This window comes from Dipodomys merriami, unplaced genomic scaffold, assembly GCF_024711535.1.
Source record: "Dipodomys merriami isolate MVZ:Mamm:240054 unplaced genomic scaffold, mDipMer1.0.p SCAF_114, whole genome shotgun sequence".
NCBI classification, from domain to species: Eukaryota; Metazoa; Chordata; class Mammalia; order Rodentia; family Heteromyidae; genus Dipodomys; species Dipodomys merriami.
The window spans coordinates 1,835,587-1,861,098 of record NW_027202427.1 but is presented as its reverse complement, the minus strand read 5'-3'; the positions used below and the strand labels follow the sequence as shown (position 1 = coordinate 1,861,098).

At 56.6% G+C, this 25,512-nt stretch overlaps 3 protein-coding genes and 1 non-coding gene across 11 annotated transcripts in view; 3 read left to right on the top strand and 1 right to left on the bottom strand.

Annotated features, from left to right (window-relative positions):
* The window catches only part of LOC138822715 (RAF proto-oncogene serine/threonine-protein kinase-like), a 67,078-nt gene extending 66,213 nt beyond the window's left edge, over nucleotides 1-865 (top strand). For all 7 annotated transcript variants that reach the window (XM_070015595.1, XM_070015597.1, XM_070015596.1 and 4 more), the window contains one exon: nucleotides 3-865. In XM_070015595.1, coding sequence (XP_069871696.1) covers nucleotides 3-146 — 144 coding nt within the window. In that variant the 3' untranslated portion in view covers nucleotides 147-865. The remainder of the gene's footprint in view (nucleotides 1-2) is intronic.
* Nucleotides 866-1,057: 192 nt separating this feature from the next.
* LOC138822716 (E3 ubiquitin-protein ligase makorin-2) lies at nucleotides 1,058-15,606 on the bottom strand. Its single transcript, XM_070015603.1, has 8 exons — nucleotides 15,502-15,606; nucleotides 10,422-10,550; nucleotides 8,904-9,082; nucleotides 7,378-7,679; nucleotides 6,270-6,484; nucleotides 5,201-5,311; nucleotides 2,078-2,222; nucleotides 1,058-1,993 (listed from the first exon to the last, which is right to left on the bottom strand). The coding sequence occupies exons 1-8, from the start codon at nucleotides 15,525-15,527 to the stop codon at nucleotides 1,856-1,858; spliced, it is 1,245 nt and encodes a 414-aa protein (XP_069871704.1). The 5' UTR covers nucleotides 15,528-15,606; the 3' UTR covers nucleotides 1,058-1,855.
* Nucleotides 15,607-15,886: 280 nt separating this feature from the next.
* LOC138822714 (MKRN2 opposite strand protein-like) lies at nucleotides 15,887-25,195 on the top strand. Of its 2 annotated transcripts, none has more exons than XM_070015593.1 (5): nucleotides 15,887-16,386; nucleotides 17,681-17,964; nucleotides 22,413-22,462; nucleotides 23,836-23,998; nucleotides 24,756-25,195. In XM_070015593.1, exons 2-5 carry the CDS (start codon nucleotides 17,747-17,749, stop codon nucleotides 24,976-24,978), a joined length of 654 nt encoding a protein of 217 aa, XP_069871694.1. In that variant the 5' UTR covers nucleotides 15,887-16,386; nucleotides 17,681-17,746; the 3' UTR covers nucleotides 24,979-25,195. The 2 variants fall into 2 exon arrangements, with proteins under 2 accessions (XP_069871694.1, XP_069871695.1); XM_070015594.1 differs by having other exon boundaries at nucleotides 15,887-16,404.
* LOC138822755 (small nucleolar RNA SNORA40) lies at nucleotides 18,951-19,080 on the top strand. Its single transcript, XR_011370615.1, has one exon. It is a non-coding gene; the product is annotated as a small nucleolar RNA SNORA40 (small nucleolar RNA).
* Nucleotides 25,196-25,512: the final 317 nt, after the last annotated feature.

The window sequence follows — 25,512 nt, the reverse complement described above, 5'->3', positions numbered from 1 at the left end:
AGATCCTGTCTTCCATTGAGCTGCTCCAACACTCTCTGCCGAAAATCAACCGGAGTGCGTCTGAGCCTTCCCTGCACCGCGCAGCCCACACCGAGGACATCAACTCTTGCACGCTGACCACGTCCCCGCGGCTGCCGGTCTTCTAGCTGACTTTGCACCTGTGCTCTGGCCACCCAGGGAGGAAGGAGGGAGCGGGCACTTTTCTGTCCCCTTTCTTTGGGAGCACAGTGCATGCTTTCAGAGGAGCTGCTGCTGCTGCTGCTAAGGACCATCTAGACAACTCACGGGGCCTTACCATCACGGATGTTGCCTTCTTTTCTACCTGACCCTGGAGAAGGAAGCCACTCCCAGGCTGGCCAATCCTGCTCCTGGCCCCGCCCAGAGCCTCCCTTGGTCCAGTGTCATGGAAGCTGGGCTCTGGCTGTCAGACGAACATCCAGGGCATGGAGCAGTCCAGCCCACTGCGGGGACCCGGGGCTGTGGATGTGGGCTTTTCACAGTGGTGCGTGGCCAGTTTTGCACATAATGCACCAAACAGCCCCGGACTGCTGTGCCAGCCGCCCGGAGGAGCCTGCTTTGGTACTAAGGAGTGTGACTCGGGGACACAGCCTCCTTCCCGGCGCCCACATCTGACCTTGTGGGGAGGCAAGGTGCTCCACCAGCCCACCTGGGAGCAGCCTCCCCTCCCCTCCACCCCCCAGCAGACTCCCCTTCTCCCTCCCCAGCCGTCCCCGCCCCCCAGCAGCCCCCCCTTCATGCTCAGTTTGTCTTCCAGGAGTTGCCCCTGTGGGGCGGGCCACGGGCCAGCCCTGCCTATAGTCACGTCATGTCTACAAGAAAGCCAGGAAATACAGGTTTTCTTAATGATTTGGGTTTTAATTAATTTTGTTTATTGCGTCTGACAAGATACAAGTTATCTGATGACTCCTCAATGATGTTATTTTAATAAAATAAATTAAGTTTAGGTGTAATGGCTACGAGCTCCTTCAAAAGGAACAACACCCCCCACCCCCTTCCCAGCAGAAATGCAGGCGCAGAGCTCGGCTGGAGATGGGCTCAGCCAGGCCCACATCCGTGCCTGCTCCTTCTGAAACCTTTACTGCAGTTAACTGGCAAGGAACGCACGCCACACTCACTCAAGTAAGACAGACATCCGCAGCCCACACCTTTATAAAATATTCAGCTTTTTACAAAAATAGATAAAACTAAGGTTTGGAATAAATGTTCTGCCTTGCAAGTCTGTTTGCACTCCAGTTCAAATCAAGTCACGGTCAGAAACTGTCTTGGGTGCTGTGAAGTTTTCACACAAAAGGGCTGAAGGATGGATGGAGCGGGCGTGGCGGGCCTCAGCCCACAGGTGGTGCTGGCCACCCCCCGCCAGACAGCACGCCTGCCCTGGACCATGCCGTACACGGGAGGGTGGATGGTGGCTGAGTTGGGACGTGAGAGGGACGTCCTCACTCCACAGGCCCAGAGCCACGGGCCAGCGTGTGCAGCGTTCAAGGAGCTCAAGGCCTTCTCACGGCAGGACATTACCATGGCGGGCCTCCCGCGTGGCTGCAGGCGGCTGCTTCTGAGAAAAACTCACAAAGGACAGGAGCCAGGTTTCTTTTCAAAGCAATCAGAGTAGTTGGAAGGGCGAGCTGGTCCCCGGGGGCCGGAGGGACAACTAAAATCAGCTATAAAAATAGTGATCGTGGGGGCGAGGCGCACGCCCTTTTATCCCTTCGCTCTTCCCAGCTGCCCCGAGGTGGGATGAGGCCAGGGGAGGCGCTCTCCGCCCGCCCGGGCCCAGCCCCACGCCACTGCGGGCTCCACCGGGCACCTGGCACAGCCAAGTCGGGAGCACCCCTGACTAGGTTTCTGGCGACTCCACTCCGGAAAGGTGCATGAAGAGATCCCCGAGCTCGGCCACGTCATCGTCGTCCGTGGCGGGTGCCTGCCGCGTCTCCCGGTTCTCGATGAAATCCCACAGCCGCACGGAGTTGAAGAACTGCACAGGAGCCGCGGCGAGGCAGGTCAGGAGAGGCCGCCCTCGGACCCCGCCACCCAGCCCCAGCTCGGACGCCCTTCTCACCCGCACGGTGCCCTCGGAGCTGAGCTGCTTCCGGGGCTTCTCGGGCTCTGCCAGGCGCCCATCAGGGTAGGCGTGGCGGTACAGGCACTTGCTTCCGAAGGGGCAGCTCCCCTTCCCTTGCTCAAAGTACTTGCAAGCCTTCCTCCTGCAGGGAAGGGGGAGGGAGGCGGGAGGAAGAGGCGGCAGGGGGATCCAGAGGCTGCAAGGAGCAAGGCCTCCCACCCTACTGGAGGCCGCTGTGAGCCCTCATCCTCGCCCTCTGGTGCTCTATGCCAAGGTCTGAAGCTCGGCCACCTGCTCTGCCCAAGTCCCAAGAGTGCCCTGCACGTTCCCCCCGTCCCTGCAGCGGCCCTAGACGGCTGCTAGGAAAGCTCGTTTCCCTCGGTCCCCACCCCAGGCAGGACCGCGTGACTCCGGCGCTGTGCTTGAGTTTCTGGTGCAAGGCAAGCTCTCTGCCACTGGAGCCTCAGCGCCAATCAGGTTGCTCTGGTTTTGGTCTCTGGGTGACCCCTGCTGACCCCCCCGTTCTGAGGCCCCTCAGGCAGGCATTCTTGCATGGAGAGGCGCGGCCTGGTCACGAGCAAGGTCCTGAGCTGCCAGCCCGGCACGCCCCCCTCCCTCCACACCACCCAGTGTCCCACCTCATGCTTTGTGCTCTTAAAACCAGCATCAAGCAGGGGCTCAGCCCGTCTGTAGCGTGCGCGCGCATGCACACGTGAGTGCGTCTCTGGGCCCGGCTGCCTCCCGCACTTGGCTTCAATCCCAGGGCCTGTGCAGCTGCTCACGTCAGACTGCATCGACCTGCCCGCAAGCATGCAGGGGATCGCCCACCTGTCACCACGGCCCCTTGAGCCGTCCCACGTCCCTGCCGCACCCAGCTGCCCGCAGCACCCCGCCACTGACAGGAATGTTCAAGACCATGCCATCAGGAAGAGTCCCTAGGGTCCCTACCACAGTATACTGGAACATTCCTACTCAGAACCTGTGCGGAGCCCAATGCACCCAGCTGTGCCTGCCTTCCCCTTGTACAGGTGGCACGAGAGGCTTCCTGAGCAGTGAGGAACCTTTTGTTCATCGTTGGAGACAGAGCCTCACCATGTAGGCCACACTGGCCTTGAACTTATGCCTCTCCTGCTTCAGCTTCTTGAGTGTGGGGATTAGGATTTGAGGGAGCCACTAACATGTCACAGTCCCACGAACCTCCCACCGGTGACGATAATATGAGGAGGTTCGGACACTGTAGAAACACAAGTAGGTGGCTTCCTAGGGGGGTAAGCGCCGAGGGCAGCGAGGTGGCTGTGGCGACACCTCCTTTAGTCCGGCCTAGGTCAAGGTCTGTGGAAAGGCAGATGCCTGAAACCCCCAGGAAAAATGTTTTCATAGTTTTCTGGCTCAGGAATCAAAACAAGGGGCTGGGGATGTAGCCTAGTGGTAGAGTGTTCTTCGCCTAGTACGCATGAAGCCCTGGGTTCAATTCCTCAGTGCTACATGGAGGGGAAAATCTGGAAGTGGCCCCTTAGATCAAGTGGTAGAGTGCTGGCCTTGAGCAAAAGCAGCCCGAGGACAGTGCCCAGGCCCTGAGTTCAAGTGCCAGGACTGGCAAAAAAAAATCGCAACAAGAGTAGGCACAAGCACTGGCAGTGGGATGGGGGGGAAACGTGCATCTCCATGGCGCCTGCAGCAACAGGACACCAGCAGGTCCCCAAGCAGCCTGTGCGATGCAAACCACAGCAAATAACGGGCGCTGCCGAGCCCGAGCTGGGTCATCTACCCACCGTCAAAATCCAACAGATTTTACACTGGAGCCAAACAATGGAGCCGCTTGTACAGCATTTATAATGCGGAGGGTAAGACCTTAAAGCCAGGCAGGACACAGCTGGAAGCAGCAGGACACAGCTGGGTCAGGAAGTGAGCAAAGAGTAAAGACTGACAAAACCGGAAGTGCGGCCGGCTGACGGCGTCACAGGGAAGGAAAGACTAGGGCAGGGAACACTGGCTGAAGTAACGGCCGGAGGCCAGTGAAGGCCTCACGCGGGGACCGAGACTCGCCTGGCGGTGCCAGCAGTGCCAGATGTTGAAACCCCCCTCCCCAGCATTGGTGGCCAAGGACGCGTGGGGAGGGAGGGCAGCTCTGCTGGCAGAGTCGCTTTCCCAGCGACCCAGAAGGGGCGGGCGCCAGCTGGCCTTGGAGAAGGGCGTCTGTAAAGGGCCGAAGGAATCAGGTGCAGAGGGTCTGGGCGGGAGCAGGGCGGCACAGCAGGAGCAGCTCGCGCGTGCGGCCTGTGAGACGCCACCTCCAGGACAGCCAGCATCCAGCGGGGCGGCATCCAGCGGGGCGGCAAGCGTGCCGGCTCAAGGGAGAGTCCCAGCCCAGGCAGGGAGTGGGAGGCCCGGATTCAAGTGTAGATGGAGAAGTACCAGACCCAACAAGTTCAACAGCAAACCCCTTGCACACCACGTAAAAATTGTTAAAAAGTCATAAAACATTAAATTGGCCAAGATCAAAGGTTGGTTAAGAAAAGAAAAACATCCCAGCACACCGCTATGCTCCATGGCCACGCTCCATCGCCCAGCAATGCTGCTTCACGCAGACCCAGCCCTGGCCATGTCGGTCCCGCTCACCTGCCGCAGGACAAGCCCTGGCCCGCACAGCCCGCACAGCCCATCCCACAACCTCCAGAGCAGCACCCAGCACAGCTGCATTCCCTACACCACACACAGAGCCCCTCAAGACTCAGCTCCCCTCCATCCGGAATGTTCTGGAATATCCCTCATCTCAACAAGGCTCAAGTCCCACACCGAGGCACAGAAACCCAGAGCATGCCCCTCCTCGCTCGGCCCGGGCTTCGTATGTCTGCCTTCTAGCTTCCTGTTTGTGCCACTTCACCTCAGCTGTGGGAGGGGCTGCCATCAGCCTTCCTGGTGCTGCATCTCGGGCAGGAGACCAGGCTGTGACGTGGAAGATCCTCAATAGGTACTGCCAAAGACCCACAGGCGCCATGTCCAGGGTCCCTAGGGGATGCCACCGCTCCCTCCGCCAGGACGCCAGGACGCCCCTCACCCCCCCATCCTGGAGCACAGCCTGAGGGGGGAGAGGCTGAACCCCAGCCAGCAGACACTTACCCCATTCCCTGTTTGAAAGCCTCGATCAGCTCGTTCTTTTTATTCTGATCTTCTACCCAATACACACTTGGAATTACGAACTCTGATATAACACGGCACTCCGGACACGACCTGCAGCGAGAACGAGGTGTGTAAGAGGAGGTCGTCCTGGACCCCGCGCGCCTCCGTGGAGCCTGGCTCCCACGTCTACCCGTGGCAGGCGTCCTGCACCTGCAAGCTGGGAGACGCCGCACGGCGCGGAGCACATCTCCAGAGCAGGACGGGCGCCACGGCTTCCCTCCTCTAGGGCGTCTCAGGGCGGGCGAGGGGCAAGGAGTGCCAGGGGTGTCCCGCCCTTCAGTGAAATGCAGTTACCCCAGGGCCTGCACCCCACTCCTGGAATACACTTCAGGAAGAAAAACATCACAGACGTGCTCACAAGCATGGAGGTGTGCATGGAGGTGTCACAGATGGACACCTCCATCTGTTCACCAGGTGAGCAGATGGACAGAGGCGCGCTGCCCAGCCAACAGACTTATTTACAATGAAGTGGAAAGTGGTGCTGATCTACGCGTCCACAGGGCTGGGCCTTGAAGTGCCACACTACAAAAATGTGACGAGAGGCCACACTGCGCACGTGTCTTTCCACGCCGTGCCCAGAGCAGGCACAGAGAGCCAGAGCCTCCCTCGGCTGCCCGGCTGGGCCCGGCAGTGTCTGCACCAGTGTCCGGTGGATGATGCACTCTGCCCAGGGCGGAGCCAATGCAGAGCCTGTGCCCCCCCCCCCCCCCCAGGACACAGCCCGCAGGAAGCACATGGGGCAGGCACAGCAACTGCCGGGGGCACCTCCGAGGTCAGGCTGTGTAGCACGCACTCGTGACCACAGACCAGTCCAGGGAATCCTCAAGTACAGTGAACAAACAACGATGAAAAAGGGAACCAGGCTGCGGGAGCACCCATGCATGCAACACTGTGGCTTCTGTGAGCACAGGCTGCGGCCCGGGGCTCCACAGGCCAGGTCTTGGGCAGGGCGCTGAGGCCAGGAGGCGGCGCAGATCCCTGGCCCGGCGGCTGAGGCCTTGACACTCACTTGATGATGGGGTTTTCGAACTGCTTGGCGCATCGCCACTGGCGGATGCAGGACAAGCAGTAGGTGTGGTTGCAGTTGGACAGAATCCCGAACCTCCGCTCTGAGGCCGACGCCTTCTCCAGGATCACCTCCATGCAGATGCTGCACACTTTGTCCTGACTCGCCTGGAAGGCGAAGGCCTTCTCCATCTCGTGCTCAAACGTCAGCATGCACATCTGCAGGAGACAAGGAGCGGCGGCGTTGACTCCGGACTGGCAGGGAGCTCGGGCAGGATACACGCAGCACACACCTGCGTGGCCACAGTCCCCAGATTCAGATGCCCAGCAGGAGTCACCGGGCCGCAGACACATGCCCTGCAGGACAGGGCTGCCCCCAGCGCAGAGCCAAGCCGCAGAGGACGGGGGTCAGCACCCACCATCGCTGGCACCCCGGCCTCATGGCTCCTGAGTTCCACCCCACTCGGCCACAGTAGAATCAGAAGTGCTGGACTGCGCACCTGCGCGGCGAGCTTGGCGGCACAGCGAAAGGTTTGCAGCGGCAGCTCCTTTGCCACATTTGCTCGCTCGTGGGCACCTGGGTGCCACCTCCGCCAGGCCCTGGCTGGGCCAGCTCGCTGCAGCACCGCGGCTCCCTGCTCCCCTGCATGTCACACCCCTGCCCCAGCCCCATGCACGGTGCGGACGGCACTGGCCCCCCTCCACGGGTCCTCCCGTGTCCTGTGCAAGGCACACAGCCCCGTGCGAGGGAAGCTGCGGGGCCGGAGACGCTCGGAACCTGAAAGGCCCCAGAGTGCAGGCCGCCCGCCCGCAACCAGCCAGACAAGCAGAACCCTGGGGAGAAAGGAGGCTGGGTGAGTGTGAGCGCGCATGCGTGATGGCAAGCACACGAACGTGCTTACACGCGTACGCACACACACCCTGCTCCTGTTGTATCTATTCTCGGAACTGTACACTTCTAAGGCCTCTTCTTTTTCTCCTTATTCCAAATTGCTTTTTAAAATGCTGGGATGGCACTGCGCTAACGAGAACGTGAGATGCGCGTCCCGGTGCCACGTGTGCGGCCCGGACGACAGCAGCACGTGGGCCACACCACGCAGGCCCCGCATTACCTTCTCGTGCGCCTTCCTCTGCTCGGGGTCAAAGGGGTGCAGCACGCGCAGCCTGCAGATCTCGCACACGTCCCCGTGCAGGTAGACGCAGGTGTCCCCGAAGCGGCACTCGCCAGCGGCGGCGTAGGGGCAGAGCTGCTCCCCGCCGCAGGAGCCGCCGGCCTCCGCAGCGTCCAGCCCGCTCCTGATGGCGTCCAGGTAGGAGTGCGGCTTGGTCTCCAGGCCCATCTGGGCGTCGCTGCAGCCGCCCGGGTGACTCGCCACGCCCACGGACGTCTTCTCCTCAGCCACGCCACACAGATCTGAGCACAAACACAACCAATGAGAACGGGGCGGCCCAGAGCCAAAACCCAGAGGATTCACCCACTGCCTGTGACCTACGAGCAGCAAGCCTGGAACAGCGAGCGAAAAGAGGCCAAGAGGAGAAAGTGAAAGGAACCGTAGACTCACAACATACCAAAAGCAAGCCCCACAGTACGGGGAGAGAAGGAAAGAACAGAGCATGGTAGTATTTAAAAAAAAAAAAAAAGAACACTAGCCAGGAGCTGATGGCTCACGCCTATAATCCTACCTAGCTACTCAGGAGCCTGAGAGCTGAGGATCGTGGTTCAAAGCCAGCCCAGGCAGGAAAGTCCGTGAGACTCTTATTTCCAAAGAACCACCAGGAAACCAGAAGTGGTGCTGTGGCTCAAGTGGTAGAGCGCTCGGCTTGAGCTGAAGAGCACAGGGACAATGCCCAGGCCCAGAGTTCAAGCCCAACGTCAGGGCCCGAACACTACAAGCTGGGTGCAGGGGACTCCTGCTTATAACCCTAGCTACTTAGAAGGTTGAGATCTGAGGATCATGGTGAAGCCAGCTGGGCAGGAAAGTCCATGCAACTCCACTAAAACTACCAAAAAACTACCAAAAAGCCAGTTGAGCTGTAGCTCAACTGGTAGTATGCTAGCATTGAGCACAAAAGCTCAGGAACAATGTCCAGGCCCAGAGTTCAAGCCCCAGGACGGACAAAAAACAAAAAAACAAAAAAACAAAAGCCTCAGCACTATAGGTGCGGCCTCCGGGGCCCGCCTGGCAGGCACAGGAAGGTGAGCCCAGCCCCGCTTAGCCACGCCGCCCACACGCGAGCCGCCCAGTAGCCTTTCTGGCTGGCAGCCGTGGCCCCACAGACTGGCCAGGAGAACATGCCTGGCTCCAGGCTCACCACTGACAGCCAGACAGCCTTCACGGTGAGGCGAGGCCAACGAACACAGCTCTTGCCACCTGCTAAGAGGACAGAGCAGCCGGCGCCTGCCCCCCCTGCAATGCCAGACCTGACACCAGCAGACGCCGCGCCGACCCATGCATTGGTGGCACACGCTCCCCGCCAAGCCGACACCCCTAAAGATTGCTTTTATGCTCCATGGGGACAAACTAGGGGCTCACTCGCCCATCTGGGGTGCATGCAGCCCCCGCGAGCCCTGGGTGAGGACCCTGGGGGAGAGGAGGCCATGGAGGAGCCCGGGCTGGGTGGGCTGCTGCTCACGCACTGCGGTCTCTGAGAACCAGCGTCCTCTTCTCCCGCTTCCCCGGCTCGTGCGCGTGCATTCTCACGGTGGATGTGGCGAGGTCAGGAGGGTGCGGGCTGTGCGTGCCTGGGGAAGGCCCGGCGTGGGGAACAGGCCCCATGGCGCCGCCTGCTGCCGCTGAGGGCCTGGTGTGATCGTATCTGAACAAAACACACACACACACACGTCACAGCCATGCTGGCCATGCGTGCTGCCTCGCCCCAGACACCTGCCGCTGTCGCTGCCTCTGCCACGTGGCTGAGGTGGCCGCTGGGAGCGTCCGTGAGGACTGCCCGCTAGGGGGAGCGCTGCGCGTGGCCTGCGCGTGGAAGGGTGCATCGCTCAGCATCCGGCAAGAGCAGAAGGCTCGCACAGCGCTGTAGCCCCGGCCAGCCCGGGCAGAGAAGTCCTTTGGTAGAAGAAGCTGCGCACGGTGCCCCATACTTTTATCCTACCTATGACGGGAAGCATAAAACAGGCAGCAGTGCAGAAGTATGCTCAGTGCTGGGGAGGTAGGGGTGGGGTTGGAAACATGGCTCAGCATGGCTGGAGCACCCACCTAGCTTGCATAGACTTTAGTTCAAGCCTTGCTATCACCCACACCCACACCCAAAAAAAAGCTTTTACAATGCATTCCACTCTGCAGACAGGTTTTTACTGTGCTTTATTTCCCGGGTGCTATGGGTGCTATGGTTTGAAGTCGGACTTAACGCCTGCAGGCCAGCCATCCGTTACCTGAACCACACCCAGCCCACATTCCAGTTTATTAGTTACAAGATTTTTTTCTTTTTTTTCTTTTGTCTGTCGTAGGGCTTGAACTCTAGGCCCGGGCCCTGTCCCTGAGCTCTTCAGCTCAAGGCTAGTGCTCTATCACTTGAGCCACAGCGCCACTTCCAGCCTTTCCTATTTATGTGGTACTAAGAAATCGAACCTAGAGCCTCACGCATGTGAGGCAAGCACTCTACCGCTGAGCCACCTTTCAAACAAAGGCTTTGTGTATATAAATGCTCACTGCACGAGTACTTGTACCAAAAAACCAAAAGGCACATAAATATGTACGGAAGATTAGTTTCAAAAATGATGGTTGCCAGGCACTGGTGGCTCACGCCTGTAATTCTAGGGACTCAGGAGGCTGAGATCTGAGGATCATGGCTAGGAGTCAGCCTGGGCAGGAAAGTCTCTCATCTCCAATGAACCACTGAACAGTTGAAAGTGGAGCTGGGGCTCAAGTGGTAAAACTCTAGTTTTGAACAAAAAAGCTCATGACAGCACCAGGCCCTGAATTCACGCCCAAGACCAGTACAAAAACGAAAAGATGACACACAAACATTACTCAGCAAAATTACAGCAAGGAGATAAAGTGCCGGCAGAGGAAGAGTCTAGGACCTGCTAAATGGGGTAAAATAGATATAAAACATTATACTTTACGCTTCTCATGGTTTGAGATGATGTTCCATTACTTTTGAACTGAACACCGCCCGCATCCCCACCCAGCCTTACCTGCACCTGGTTCCGTAGGCGCAGAAGCCCTTCTGGTAGTACTTGCAGATGGTGGACGGCTTGCTGTTCGCCAGGTCATGCGAGAACAGGCACTGGCTGCCCTCCCGACACACGCCGTGCATGAAGTACCTGAGAGAGACAAGAGCACACAGCTGTCTCTCGCACGCATATGAACTCAGCACATGTTCAACCCCACAGACACGGACTAAGCAAATGCTATTACGCTGATCTGCACAAGATACGTATTATCTTCAATTCGAAAAATGAGTACAAAGCCGGGCGCCAGTGGCTCACGCTTGTAATCCTAGCTAATCAGGAGGCTGAGATCTGAGGATCACGGTTCAAAGCCAGCCTGGGCAGGAAAGTCCGTGAGACTCTTATCTCCAACAAACCACTAGAAAACCGGAAGTAGTGCTGTGGCTCAAGCGGCAGATCACTCACCTTGAGCTGAAGAGCTGAGGGACAGCGCCCAAGCCCAGAGATCAAGCCCCATGACCAACCCCCCCCCCAAATTAGTATAGATGTCTACTACAAGGACCGCTTTTCTGGAAGAAAAATTAATACTCCCAGAAGTTTCTATCTGAAGATACATCCTTCTGAAATAAGATGTGTTAAGTATGAAAAATGTGAGCCTCCTCATGTAGAAAATACTTCTTGCTGTGCTATCACCACTGAGTTTTTAAAGGGTATGACCATTCTGGGCAGGCAAGGTTGTGGACTCTATCTCCAATAAACCCCCCAAAATCCAAAAGAGGAGCTGTGGCTCAAGAAGTGGAGCATTAGCTTTGAGCAGAAAGCTCAGGGATAACACTCACGCCCTGAGTTCAAGCCCTGGACCAGTGTGCATGTGCACACGCACACATGCATATACACACACACAAGAAGCAAGATCCCCTATCCTAAAAAAGAACCAGGGAAAAACAGTAGAGTAGCTCAGCTGTAGAGCACCTGCCTGACCGTGAGTCCCAAGACTGCTAACAAATTGTATATAACGTATATGATGTGTGTATACAACATACATGCATGTAATTATGGTTATTGAAATTGTCGTGCTGGTATTACAGCTTGAAGTCAAGGCTCCATTGCTCTCATTTGTTCTTGCTGCTCAAGGCTGGTGCTTTACTTGAGCCACACTCTCACTTCCGGATTTTTGCTGGTTAGCTGGATATAAGTCTCATGGACTTTCATGTCTTGGTTGACTTCAAACTGTAATCTAAGCCACCAGAGTAGCTAGGATGACAGATGTGTACCACGAACACCCAGTCAATTATAATACACACACATACACATGTGCACACACACACACCTACACCCCCCCCCCAACAACGCAAGGAAATAGAGGAGACCCTAGACCTAGACCCGGTCTATAAATGGGGAAAAGGGGCTGATGTGGACAAGAGTTGGACAGTTTCTTGAAAACACATTTGCCATAATGGTGTTTACCCAAAAAACAATACACATCCACATGAATACTTGTATCTGATGGTCCAAGACAGGGAGCCCAAATATCCATCAACTCACCAACTGACAAAATTTCACACCTGGTGCTGGTCAAGATGGCGGCCAAGCAGGAGGGAGTGACCTTGCTCTCTCCAGTCAGACAATAGGATCCTAACGCACACTTCACCCCAAGAGATCGACAACAAGAAGAACATAAACAGAGACTCACAGGAATGAAGAACTTACACCTCACACACTCACCCCCCCGCGCCCCCAGCCTAGCTCCACAGCACAGCTAAGCAGCCGGAGCCGCTCCTCAGCTGCCCAGGGCCGGACCAGCACAGACAGCGACAAAGATCAGCAATGTGAACCCAGCACCCAGAGACAGAAAATGTTCTCAACACCGCTGGTCAGCCCAGAACCAAGGCCAGCAGCTGTGAGTGTCCTGCTGGGGACGGGAGACCAGGACTGGTGGGGACCCAGAGTGCTGGCCCAGACCCCTCCCCCCCGCCTGAAGGCAGACTCCTTCCTCACCTCCCTGCCCCTCCTCCCCGCTCCATCTGCTTCCAGCAGAGGACCACCAGGACCAATACCGGGTGGGCACGAGGACCCTGTGTCCAACACCACCCTGGCTGAAGCAGAAAAACCTGATCTGCCAAAAGAAGGGGGGATACTCTCCCCCACCTACAGGGAGAGCCAGCTCTTCTAAAGGTCACTCCCACCCCAGAGGCCTGAATCTAGGCCCCCCAGCCTCCATCCCAGGCCTGACCGAGCACACCAGCCCAAGGAGAGCTGGCCAGCCCAGGGCACCCACGCGGAACCAGTCCACCTAGTGCAAGTTAGCCCTGGAGCAAGTGCATGCCAGCCATCAGCCATGCAAGCGGCCAGGACCACAAACCCACCGACCCAGAACACGAGTGGAGACGATCTCCCGCACTGCCCGGTGGGAACCCACCCAGGGGTACACTCCTGTCCCAATCCAGGACTGGGGGGGGGAGACAGTGGGAACCTGCGCCCTCCACCTCCACCTCTGAGGGGGTCCAGGTGCTCAACGCTGTCCTGTCCTGTCCTGTCCGCCTCCACCCGGCCTCTCTGCAGAGACGCCAGTTCAGGACTGGCCAGGGGTCAGTCCCCACTGGGCTAGTGGGGATCCACCTACCCCGGATACAGAACCAGATCAAGATACCAGACTGCTGTGCACTACATACTAGGAACACGTCACTGGGCCCAAGCCTAGGCCTGAACACCAGACTGACCCCACACCACACAGCCCCAACCACTGAGCAGGACATATTATGCTATCCGCACCACCCAGAGCTGAAGACGCTAAGTCTGACAGATCCATCCAGTGAGTCACTCCACCACCACACTTCACAACCCCGACGACCTCCACAGCCCCTGCACCCAAATGCATACAAGAAGATTACAAAACTCATCAACAACCAAGACAACAACAAACCAAATCCAAAAGCCAACAATCCAAGTGAAGAAGAGATGGAGGACAAAAGAACCATCAAAGAAATGATGAGAGAACTGGTCGAAGACATAAAAGGGATATCCAAAAGCAAATAGAATGAAAGGAGGAAATGACAAAGAAGACACAAATCACACAAAAAGACAGAGAAAAATGGAACACTACACACCTCATTAAGAGATGATATTAACACCATGAGAGCTGACCTTAACAAAGAACTTGGAAGTATAAAAGTTTTGATTTCACAAGTGCAAACCACAGTTGAATGGCACAGCAACAGAACATGTGAAATGGAAAACAGAATCAGGAGCTGGGCATAAAATAGAAGAATTAGAACAACAACAACAACAACAAATCCAAGGCATGGAAAAATATTCAGCACATGCCAAAAGAAAATCCAAGAATTGACAGACTCAGCCAAAAGATCCAATTAACGCAGTCAGAACTGATGAGCAGAGGAATTCAAAACTAAAAGCACTAAAACTTATTCAATAAAGTAACAGAAAACTTCCCCAAGACTGAGAGAAAATCTCATACACTTGGCAGAGGCATACAGAACTCCCACTAAACAGGATCCAAAAAATACTTCTAGACAGTGAAAGTGAAAACACTGGACTTAAAAAGCAAGGAATTCATTTTATTTATTTATCTTTGCCAGACTTGGGGCTTGAACTCTGGGCCTGGGTGTGGTCCCTGATCTCATTTTTGCTCAAGGCCAGTGCTCTTCGACTAGAGCCACAGTGCCACTGCTAGCTTTTTCTGTGATAAATTGGAGATAAGAGTCGCATGGACTTTCCTGCCTGGGCTGTCTTTGAACCATAATCCTCAGATCTCAGCCTCCAGAGTAACTAGGATGACAGGCGTGAGCCACGGGCACCCGGTGGGCCTGTCTCTTTAATGATAACAGACTCATGCCGCCTCGCCCAGCTCCTGAAAGTAACTTTATACAATATTTTCTAATACTTTCTTGCACAGGAGACAGCATTTCACAGTGCTGAACTTTCCACTTAGGGCCTGGCTTGTCTAGCATGCCTGAGGCCCTGGGTTCGATTCCTCAGCACCACATACACAGAGAAGGCCGCGAGTGGTGCTCAAGAGGCAGGGCGCTGGCCTGGAGCACAGAGAGGCTCCGAGGCAGCGCCCACCCCGAGTTCAAAATGAAAACACAACTTTCCACGCGGATGGTTCTACCGGGCCCAAGCTGCGGCCCGTGGAGCGGCGGGGCGCGGGCTCTGCAGCTGCGTGAGGGGTGCTCGGCCCATGCGCAGGCGCCCAGCTCCGCGAGACGCGATCCCCGAGCCCGCCGGCGCGCGCCCGAGAGGAAGCGGCGCGCCCACAGCCCCACACACGGGGGGGGGGGGGGGGGCCGCTGAGGGCGGGGGCGCTGGGGGCGGGGAGGGGGCGCCGCTGAGGGCGGGGGCGCTGAGGGCGGGGCGCTGGGGGCGGGGAGGGGGCGCCGCTGAGGGCGGGTGCGCGCGCGCTGGGGGCGGGGAGGGGGCGCCGCTGAGGGCGGGGAGGGGGCGCCGCTGGGGGCGGGGAGGGGGCGCCGCTGAGGGCGGGTGCGCGCGCGCTGGGGGCGGGGAGGGGGCGCCGCTGAGGGCGGGGGGCGCGCGCGCTGAGGGGGGGAGAGGACGCGCGCGCGCTGGGGGCGGGGGGCGCGCGCGCTGGGGGCGGGGGCGCGCGCGCTGGGGGGGGCGGGGGCGCGCGCGCTGGGGGGGAGAGGACGCGCGCGCGCTGGGGGCGGGGAGGGGGCGCCGCTGAGGGCGGGGGCGCGCGCGCTGGGGGCGGGGAGGGGGCGCCGCTGAGGGCGGGGGCGCGCGCGCTGGGGCGGGTGCGCGCGCTGAGGAGGGGAGAGGACGCGCGCGCGCTGGGGGCGGGGCGCGCGCTGAGAGGGGGAGAGGACGCGCGCGCGCGCTGAGGCGCTGCCCGCCGACCCTCGCTAACTCGCCGGGCTCAGGTGCAGCCGCAGGCCGGCGGGGCCCGGGCGCGGGCCTGCGCGAGGCCGCGCCCCTCCCTCCCTCCCTCAGCGGCCTCGCCTCCCCCGCCCGTCCGCCCCAGGGCCCGCGCCGCCGCCCCGGGCCTCGACCCGCCACCGCGAGCCGCGGGGCGGCTTTCTGCGAGTCCCGCGGCAGCCTCAGTTTCGGGCCCGCGGCGCCGCGCGCTGACCTGCACGTAACCTGCTTGGTGCTCATGGCGGCCGGCTGCGGGGCCGTCGTCGCGCCTCCGCCGCCGCCTCGCCGCCGCCGCCCGACCCGCGCAGCCGCGTCACGGCGCCCCACGTGCAGCACCTTTGTAGCGCCGGCCGGAAACCGCGCCCTCGTCACAATTGGTTCCGCCCCGCGGGCGGGGGCGGGCCTTCCGGGAGCCTCGGGGCGGAGCCAGCCTGGCTGCGGGGACCGCGGGCCGCAGGCCTCCCTTCCCCTGCCCGGCCCGCCCGAGCGCCTGGGCGTCCGCGCCCCGCGGCGCCGCGCCCCTGCCCGGGGTCACCCCCGCCCCGCGGCGCCGCGCCCGCCGGGCCCCCGCCGCGCCCCCCGCCCGGCCCGCGCCGGCTTCCGCTCCCCCGGGGCCAGCGCGGGGCAGCCCCCGCTCGCTCGCCCCGCGCTCGTCTCATTCCTTCTCCTGCTGTTCTCGTGGAACTCGGGCCTCAGACGGCTTGAGGTCGGCTCCGGCCAAGCCACAGCACGTCCGAAGCTAGCGAACCGAGGTGGAGGAAGGAACCGGAGAAGCTGGGGAGACGCAGACTGCGGGCCCGCGCGGGAGCCGTCCGGAGCAGCCTCGGGACACACACCCTCTATGAATTGTGCATTTTGGTTTTATCCGTAATATAAATAGGATTGAAGATGCTGTGATGTGTCAAATAATGCACCTCCTTCTCTGTCCATGATGTGCGCACACACATGCATATATGTCTGCACTCGGCCACACGGCGCCGCCGGCCTCGGGACTAACGATCTGACGGTGTTTCTGGAAGCCGGTGATTGCCAGGTCCTTGAGCGGCAGCTAGAGCCTGTCTGCCTGGCTGTCAGGAGAACACGGGCACCTGTGTAGTCTGTGAGTGACAGGAGGCTGGTGGGTATTTCCTGTGCCCAGCACGTTAAACTCAGGAAGTGCACGGGAGGAAACACCCCGGGCCTCTGTTGTGGTGGGGAGCCCTCCTCAGAAGCTCTCACCTTAAGGCTGCTTCTGCCTGAGCAGGGACACAGTCCGGGTGCAGAGCGCAGGGTTATGACGCACTCATCCGAAGCCTGGATCACCAAGGCTGGGGAAAGGTCCAAAATGAGAGAAACCCCAGCCCTCAAACCATAATAGGGTTAACTTAATAATAGTAAATGCCTAGTAACCTACTGTTAGTTACTATTCTTGGGAAAATGGAGGAGAAACGAGAAGCCTTGCTTTTTTTTCCCCTTGTATTTGTATGCAGTTGCTTAAAGTTATTTTAAATTGGAAAATAATGATGGGTGATGGATTTTCACTCAGGAAATAGTGCAGTAACCCTAAAGACCCAGAATAGCCCCAGACCCCAGAAATTACCTCTGCCCCTCCCTGGCAATCTCTCCACCTGGAACAATCACACTCTGGATTTCTCACTTTACAGAATAACTCAATGGCCAAGCAGCCTAGAAAGATTACAGGTATTTATGCAACACAAAAGTGAATGCCAGGCTGGGAAGGTGGCTCAGTGGTAGAGTGCTTGCCTAGCAGGTATGAAGCCCTGGGTTCCATTCCTCAGAACCATATACACAGAAAAAGCCAGAAGTGGTGCTGTAGCTCAAGTGGTAGAGTGCTAGCCTTAAGCAAAAAGAAGCTCAGGGACAGCGCCCAAGCCCTGAGTTCAAGCCCCAGCATCAGCAAAAAAAACAACAAAAATGAACGCCAGTAATGCTATATATTCTCCTTGGAGCCAGGTACAGAGCCCAGTGTCTATGAACACAGGCAATCACAATTTTCCACAAAACTGCCCAAGGCTGAATGCATGAGTTTATTTTTCTTGGACAAAGAAAGAAAGAGAAAAGAAAAAAAAATTCCCACAACCCAAGAAGCCCCCAGACTTGTGGGAGAAACAAAATGAATGAAACAATAGTTCTGGTAGTACTGTAAGTCTAATGCTAGAAGCGCGCGCGCGCGCACACCCACACACCCACACACCCACACACACACACACACACACACACACACACGGAAGCTAAGACAGGAGGCATAGAAAGTAGGGCTTTAATGAATGAGTGGGAGCTGGATACTATCCACTACGAAATGAAACCAACACATCAGACTTGCTCTTTAAGAACGCAGCCTGTGTGCTGGCTGGTTACTGGTTAACCACACGGTTTGGGTTTGCCTTCCTCAGGTTACTCTCTGCGGGCTCATTTGCTGGCTGTGCGAGCAGGAAAGGGAAGTCTCCAGAGCCCCGGAGATGCACTGTGCTGAGGCCGGGAGGCCTTTAATTAAATTCGACCACTGCAAAATGTCCATCTACAGCTTCGGGGTGCCACAGCGCTGCCCCCTTTGCCAGCAGGACGTGGGCTCGGCCAGGCTGGAGGAAGCCCCGATCAGCATCTCCAGCCCACTTACCAACGGACATCAGGAAACATGTTCCTTCCTCCTCAGACCAACCCAGGGCACGTTTCTTAGGTACCGAGTCTCTTGTGTTGTGCTGACTTTGCAAGCTTGGCCTTATGGCACACAGTCACTTTCTCTTTCTAATCTGTGCTGTGCGGTGTGAGGGTTGGTGGGCAGTCCTTCTGGTGTGGGGGCCTGACGTCCTGATTGATACCTATGGGTTTCTGTTTCATCAACATGAATGGTGTGCTGGGCGCTGGTGGCTCACGCCTATAATCCTAGCTACTCAGGAGGCTGAGATCTGAGGATCCGGGTTCAAAGCCAGCGCTGGCAGGAAAATCTGAGAGACTCTTATCTCTAATAAACCACAGAAAACCGGAAGTGGCACTGTGGCTCAAGTGGTAGAGCGCTCACCTTGAGCTAAAGAGCTCAGTGACAGCACCCAGGCCCCGAGTTCAAAGCCCCACGAGTGACAAAAACAAAAAACAAAACAAAACAAAAAAAAATGGTGTGGGAACTCATACCTACTATCCCAGCGGTTCAGGGGGCAGAGATCTGGGCAAAAGTTATCGAGACTCCATCTCAACCAACAAGCTGAGCCCAGTGATGTTCACTTATCATCCCAGTTATGCAAGGTGCATACATAGGAGGGTCACAGTTTGGGCTGGTTTGGGCACAAAAGCCAATTCAAAAAATAAAGCAAAAAGGGCTGACAGTGTGGCTCAAGTGGTAGAGCACCAGTCTAGCTAGTGTAAGCCCTGAGTTCAAACCTCAGGAATGGAAAACAAAACAATAGCAAAAAACCCAAGCAGGCAACAATGTGTGGCCAGAGGCACATCGTAGCGGCACAGCACTTGTGTCACACACAGCGAGCCTCAGGTTTCATTCCCAGCTTGTCCAAGAGGAAACAGACAAAAGGAGAGAGAGAGGGGGGAAGGCGGGGGAGGGGGCATGTACACCTCCCTGCAATGACACGGGCAATCATACACCACAATCCACGAACAACCCCGCAGAAGGGATTTTAGGAGGGGAAAATATGTGTGAAGAGCCCAACTTGGAGCACTTGCCTGTTTGTGTCTTGTTTAATTTGTGACACAGCCTTACAGACAGGTGTAAACAGCCAATGCTGTTTTGCAACTCAGAACTCATTGCTGAATATGAGATTCTGGTAGGTTAAGAAGGATTATGAGGGCTGGGAAGGTAGCTCAGCGGTAGAGTGCATGCCTTGCAAGCATGAGGCCCTGGGTTCAATTCCTCAGCACCACATAAACAGAAAAAGCTGGAAGTGGCGCTGTGGCTCCAGTGGTAGAGCGCTAGCCTTGAGCTGAAGAGCTGAGGGACAGCGCCCAGGCCCAGAGTTCAGGCCCCATGACCGGCAAAAAAAAAAAAAAAAAAAAAGGAATATGATTCCTCCAGCAGTTGGCAATGAGAATAGAGTTGATGTAACAGAAAGAAAAATGCCCCCGCAGGTAATTCAGAAACAACAACAACAAAAAATGATTTGGGATAGTTCATCACTTGTGTGACAAGCAGGTACTATGTGCAGAGCCTGAAGGGCTAGTACTTAGACTGTCTTTTGTTTTCCCTTGTTCAGTCATGGGGCTTGAATTTTGGGTCTGGGCCCTGTCCCTCAGCTGTTCAGCTCAAGATGAGCGTTCTACCACTTCAGCCATAGCGCCACTTCTGGTTTTCTGATGGTTAATTGGAGATAAGAGTCTCACGGACTCCTTCTGGGGCTGGCTTTGATGGTGATCCTCAGATCTCAGCCTCCTGAGTAGCTAGGATGACAGGTATGAACCAGTGGCGCCCGGCTTTTAGACTGTTTTGTATGGAAGGGAACTCACTCAACAGGAAGGACGTGTGTGTGTGTGTGTGTGTGTGTGTGTGTGTGTGTGTGTGTGTGTGATCCTCCAGGGATGGCACCTAGCTCTTCCACTGAGCCGCACCCCACCTTATGTCCAGGGCTAGCGCTGGTCTCTTCCTGCTGCAGACGTCATCTGGCTTTGCATCCAGCTGGAGGTGCAGGCAAGAAGATCTGGAGTTTGAGGCCACCTAGGGCTATATAGTGAGACTCACTAAAATACTACTACTAATTATTATTATAAAGGATGGATTCCAAAATCACGAGAAGAGGCTGTGCCCCATGGTCTGTGGAGCTGCTGGTAGTGACTAAATCAATGGCCCTGCCAGGAGCTACCAGCCCGGCTCAGGGCTCCGCCCTGGTCTCCTCTCCCCCACTCCCCCCCCCCCAGCTGCTGTAAGCAGCAGGCACTGGTCAGCCTGCAGGTTCCCATCTTGATTCTTCCACGAAGAAGCCAGGCTCCTCCCCGACTCTGGGTGGCTCCAAGCTGGCCAGCAGAGGAGGCACAAGCCAGCCCCAGCCTCTCCCCTGTGCTTCCCACCCACCAGCTTGCCTGGCCTCCACTCATAACCATCCAGGACCCTGGGACTCCCACTGTTGGTTAAGAGGCTCGTGCTAACTGAGTTGGATTCCAGAAGCTTGCAGCTGTGTGCTGTCACACCAAACAAGCCTCGGGATAACGTGACATTGCTTTTGGATTGGTCCTTAAAAAAAAGTGCCGGTGGCTCACTCCTGTCGACCTAGCTACTCAGGAGGCTGAGCTCTGAGGTCACGGTTCCTAACCAGCCAGGACAGGAAAATCCTTGAGACTCTTTTTTTTTTTTTTTTTTTTTTGGGTCTGGTCGTGGGGCCTGTACTCTGGGCCTGGGTGCTGTCCCTCAGCTCTTTAGCTCAAGGCTAGCACTCTACCACTTGAGCTACAGTGCCACTTCCGGCTTTTTTCTTTTTGCTTATGTGGTGCTGAGGAATCGAACCCAGGGCCTCAGGCATGCAAGGCAAGCGCTCTACCACTGAGCCACCTTCCCAGCCCTTATCTCCAATGAGCCACCAGAAAACTAGAAGTGGCACTGTGGTTCAGTGGTAGAGTGATAGCCTTGAGTTCAGGGGCAGCGTCCAGGCCCAGAGTTCAAGCCCCATGACTGACAAAAGGAAAAAAATTAGTTTTTTTCCCCCTGGGGCTAGGGATGGAAGTTGGGCTCTGCACATGCTCAGAGAAGCACTGCCTGTAAGCTCCCCCCTTGCCCCTCCCCACTTTAATGTACAGATCTAATGCAATTCCAATCAAAATCTCAACACATTCTCTTCTGGACTTGCAAAAGTAAAACTTAAAATGGAAAAGCCAAGGATAATCAGGAGAACCCACACAGAAAGAGCAAATTATTATTTCAGCTTTATGTCACTGTTTTTGAAAGGAACCAAAAAGCAAAAGAATGTGTTTTCTTTCCCACAATGCCCTGCTGGTCTGCCTGGTGGTCCTTCCTCCTTTGTGCAGGTTAACGTTTCCACCAGGCGGGGTTCCCCTTTGCCTGTTTTATGGTGCTGGGGCTGAGCTGGGGTCTGGGCTTGGGGTCTGGGCCAGGGTGGCTTGGAACGAGAAGGGCCTCTGATACTTCTGGATTCAGCTGCAGTAGCCTGAAAGTGGGGAGCCCTCCCGCAGAAGGGAGTGAGGAGCCCCACCGGCAAATGACTTCCATGCGGACCCCAGGAGCCCCAGGAGGATGCGAAGTTCCACTTCAGAAGGAATGGCCTCTGCGGTCCAAGCAAATACAGCAGCAGGGAGTATTTCTGACCTCAAGTGCACCCCTCAACCAGTGACCCAAAGCTGTCACCACCGGGGCGCCACAGCACTCTGATAGCTGACTCTAGCTTTGTTATTTTCAAGACAAATGAGAAATCTGGGCGCTGGTGGCTCACGCCTGTAATCTTAGCCACTCAGGAGGCTGAGATCTAAGGATCGAGGTTTGAAGCCAGCCTGGAGACTCTTATCTCCAATGAACCACCAGGAAACCAGAAGTGGAGCTGTGGCTCAATGTAGTAGAGTGCTAACCTTGAGTGGAAAAGCTCAGGGACAGGCCCAGGCCCTGAGTTCAAGCTCTAGGACTGATAAAAACAAAAACAAAACAACAAATGAATGAGAAGACTTTTATCCTAAATGATCTTGCTCCCTTCCCCCATCCTCAAGAAAGGAAGGCAGTTTTTTTTTGTTGGTTGTGGGGCTTGAACTCTAGGCCTGGGCGCTGTCCCTCAGCTCTTCAGCTCAAGGCTAGTGCTCACCACTTGAGCCACAGTGCCACTTCTGCCTTTTTCTGCTTATATGGTGCTGAGGAATCGAACCCAGGGCCTCATGTATACAAGGCAAGCGCTCTACCACTGAGCTGCCTTCCTAGCCCCAGGAAGGCAGTTCTGCACGCCTTTTGGTCCTGATGGCACAATATCAACAATATCAACATTTCTTCCTTCTTTTTTTTGGAGGATGCAGTAGGCCAAACACACAGCAACAAGAAAAATAACCCTTGATCGCTGGTGCAGTGGTACACACCTGCAGTTCCAGCTGCTCCGGAGGGTGAGGTGGGAGGGGTGTGTGCGCCCAGGAGTTCGAGACCAGCTCAGGCAGCACTGTCAATGCACACAGACGATGACGCGATGGCCTTTCTTTCAGGGAGTACGATGGGCAGTCTGATCTTCATGTTGGAATAACCAATACCATAGGTGAGTATGTTCTCACACCCCTTGTAGCTCATCAGCCCCACAGTCAGGATGGGAAGACAGGGCCTTACATACGTAGGCAAGAGCCACACCCTGGCTCTACTGGTCTTGGGTTTTGAACGTGAGGCCTGGGCGCTGTCCCTGAGTTCTGCTCAAGGCTAGAGCTCTATCACTTTCAGCCACAGCTCCACTTCTGTTTTCTGGTGGTTCGTTGGCGCTTAAGAGTCTCAGGAACTTTTCTGTCTGGGCTGGTTTTGAGCTATGATCCTCAGATCTCAGCCTCTTGAGTTGCTAGGATTACAGGCATGAGCCACCGGTAGCTGGCTCGACTAGATGTATAAGAGAGGAAGAAACAGATGTCCAGAGAGGCTGAGTTGCCCAAAGATGTGAGTTTCTGTGTTGGATCCAGAACTGGGATCTGATCTCAAGTCCCCAAATGCCCAACTCACACCTACTGCCAGTGGTGTCCTGTGTTTGAGAAGCTGCAGGGATAAAATAGGGGCAGGGAGCTGGGTGCTGGCGGCTTACTGCTATAACCCTAGCTACTCAGGAGGCTGAGGTCGAAGGATCATGGTTTGAAGTTAGCTTGGGTAGTGAAGTCTGTGACTTTTATCTGCTTCACTACCAAAAAGCTGGAAGCTTTTTTAAGCTTTTAAGCTGGGGCTTAAGGGATACAGCAACAGTTTTGCCTGGAAAGGCTAAGGGAGAGTTCTCAGGCCCTGAGTTCAAGCCCCAGTACTGGTGTACCTCCCCCCTCCCAAAACAAAATCCCACAGAAGTTAAACAGAAACCCCACCAGCACAGGCTGGAGTGCGGTAGAGTGCTTTTGCAGCATGTTCATGCGTGTGCACGCACACACACCGCATAGAAAGATGACACAAAATGTTTCTTTTTTTTTTTTTTTTTTGGGGTCCAGTCATGGGGCCTGAACTCTGGGCCTGGGCGCTGTCCCTCAGCTCTTCAGCTCAAGGCTAGCGCTCTACCACCTGAGCCACAGCGCCACTTCCGGCTTTTTTCTTATGTGGTGCTGAAGAATTGAACCCAGGGCCTCGAGCATGCAAGGCAAGCGCTCTACCACTGAGCCACCTTCCCAGCCCCCACAAAATGTTTCTTTGGCAGCAGATTTCACCCTGAGTTTTTTTTCCCTGCAGAATGCGCAGAGGGCGCCCCCTGCAGGCCGCCGTAGCTGGTGCTGCCAGCAGCCTCACTCCTGGCTCAGTACATCAGCTGTGAGTGACCAGAAACTTACAGCGGGGCTTTTAAAACTGTCAGATGCACCTGACCTTTTCTGAGATGAGCTGGATGTGCCCAGGCTGGTCCTGCACGCCTGGGCTCAAGTCCGGAGTTGGCCTCTGAACGGCCCTTTGCATTTGCAGGGGTCGTGTACCATTACACGGCGCTGGGCGTCCAGCGGGACCGGGCGGGGTGGGAGCAGAGCCTGAGCGTCCCCCTGGTGCAGCCCGGCCTGTTCGCACTGATGGACCAGTGGGACAAGTACCTGGAGGACTTCTCTGCCGCAGGGGCCTGGCTGCCCCACAGGTAGGCAGCCGCAGGCCCTTCCCGGCTCCCACCTGTCACCAGTGGGTCCCTGTGTGCTCCCGGGGCGCCTGAGGTGTCCTGCAGAGGGTGCTGCACCGATGCAGCCATGGCCGGTGGGTCTCTGGGTGGCTTCAGCCCTCAGGGTCCCGGGACGCTCTGGAAGTGCTTCCCAGCTGCTCCTGAGACTTCTCTCCCGTTCCCTTTTTCTTCTCTCCTTTCCTTTCTCCCTCCCGATTTAATTGAAATACAGTCCCCCTATGAGGCCCCGCCTAGCCTCAAACTCCTCCTGACCTGGCCTGGCGAATCCAAGCGGCTTTAAAGCTCAGACAGCCAGGTACCCGTGGCTCACGCCTGTAATCCTAGCTACTCAGGAAGCTGAGATCTGAGGATCACAATTTGAAGTCAGGCTGGGCAGGAACTAGTCGGCAAGATTCTCATCTCCAACTAACCACAACAGCCAAAAGTGGCGCTGTGGCTCCAAGTGTTAGAATACTAACCTGGAGCAAAAAAGCGTAGGGACAGCACCCGGGCCCCAAGTTCAAGCCCCATTACTGAAACCAAAGCAAACCATAAAGCTCAGCCTTCTGAGGGTCCAGGCACGGCGGTGAACCCGCTCATCCGGGCACTCAGGAGGCCGAGGCCGGAGGATCACCCAAGCCCAGGAGTGTAAGGCCAGCCTGGGCAACACGGCAAGACCCCGTCTCTTCCAAAAACAAGTAAGAGCTGGGTTCTCTCTTGCCTGTGGCCTCTCCCGAAGGTACGAAGAAGATCACCACAACTGCTACAGCTATGCCCTCACCTTCGTCAACTGCGTGCTGAGCATCGAAGGCAAAGCACAGCTGGACAAGGGCGAGTTCACGGAGAAGTATGTGGTCCCGAGGACGAGGCTGGCCTCCAAGTACATCACACTCTACCGGGCCGTGGAGGAGCATGGCTTCCACGCCATCCACTGGCCCCACCCTGAGACAGGCCGTCCCTGAGGAAGCCATGTGTGTGTGTGCACACACGCACGCGCTGGAGAGGGGATGGCTGCTACAGGTCACCTAAGGGCATTTCACCATGGCTGAGCACACGTATGGCTTTTCTTCAAGGTGAGGAGTCATGGAGCTAGTAGACATTTCAGGCCGGGGTTGTGGCTGCATCTCACCCCCAGCACTGCAATGAACAAACACTAACGAATAAAACTGTAAAAAAATGGCACGCATTACAACTGTTGTAGACACTGGGGCTCTTGCGATGGAGGTCTGTTAGGGTACAAAGTGGCAGTGCTGTTTAGTCGCGCCCTATCACTTGCCTGGAGCTCAGCAGATCCCGGCTGGTGGAATCCGGCGGGGTGGGGGTGGGGCAGGGAAATGCAGAATACTTCATGGTTTTCATTGCCAACTTCTTTTTGGTGGTGGTGCTCATTTTGAACTCAGGGCTTTCCTGTGCCGGGCAGATACACTGCCACTTGAGCCACCTCTCCAGTCTGTTCTGCTTGGGTTATTTTTGAGATAGGATCCATGTCTACCTAG

Excerpts from the sequence above, each read along its gene's own strand:
- LOC138822714 (XM_070015593.1), top strand. The coding sequence starts at position 17,747 with ATGCACTGTGCTGAGGCCGGGAGGCCTTTAATTAAATTCGACCACTGC. Across the intron at positions 17,965-22,412 it reads ACCCAGGGCACGTTTCTTAG|GGAGTACGATGGGCAGTCTG; the intron begins GTACCGAGTCTC and ends CCTTTCTTTCAG. Across the intron at positions 23,999-24,755 it reads GGGGCCTGGCTGCCCCACAG|GTACGAAGAAGATCACCACA; the intron begins GTAGGCAGCCGC and ends CCTCTCCCGAAG.
- LOC138822716 (XM_070015603.1), bottom strand. The coding sequence starts at position 15,527 with ATGAGCACCAAGCAGGTTACGTGCAG. Across the intron at positions 6,485-7,377 it reads AGAGGAAGGCGCACGAGAAG|ATGTGCATGCTGACGTTTGA; the intron begins GTAATGCGGGGC and ends TGTCTCCTGCAG. Across the intron at positions 1,994-2,077 it reads GCTCCGAGGGCACCGTGCGG|TTCTTCAACTCCGTGCGGCT; the intron begins GTGAGAAGGGCG and ends GCTCCTGTGCAG.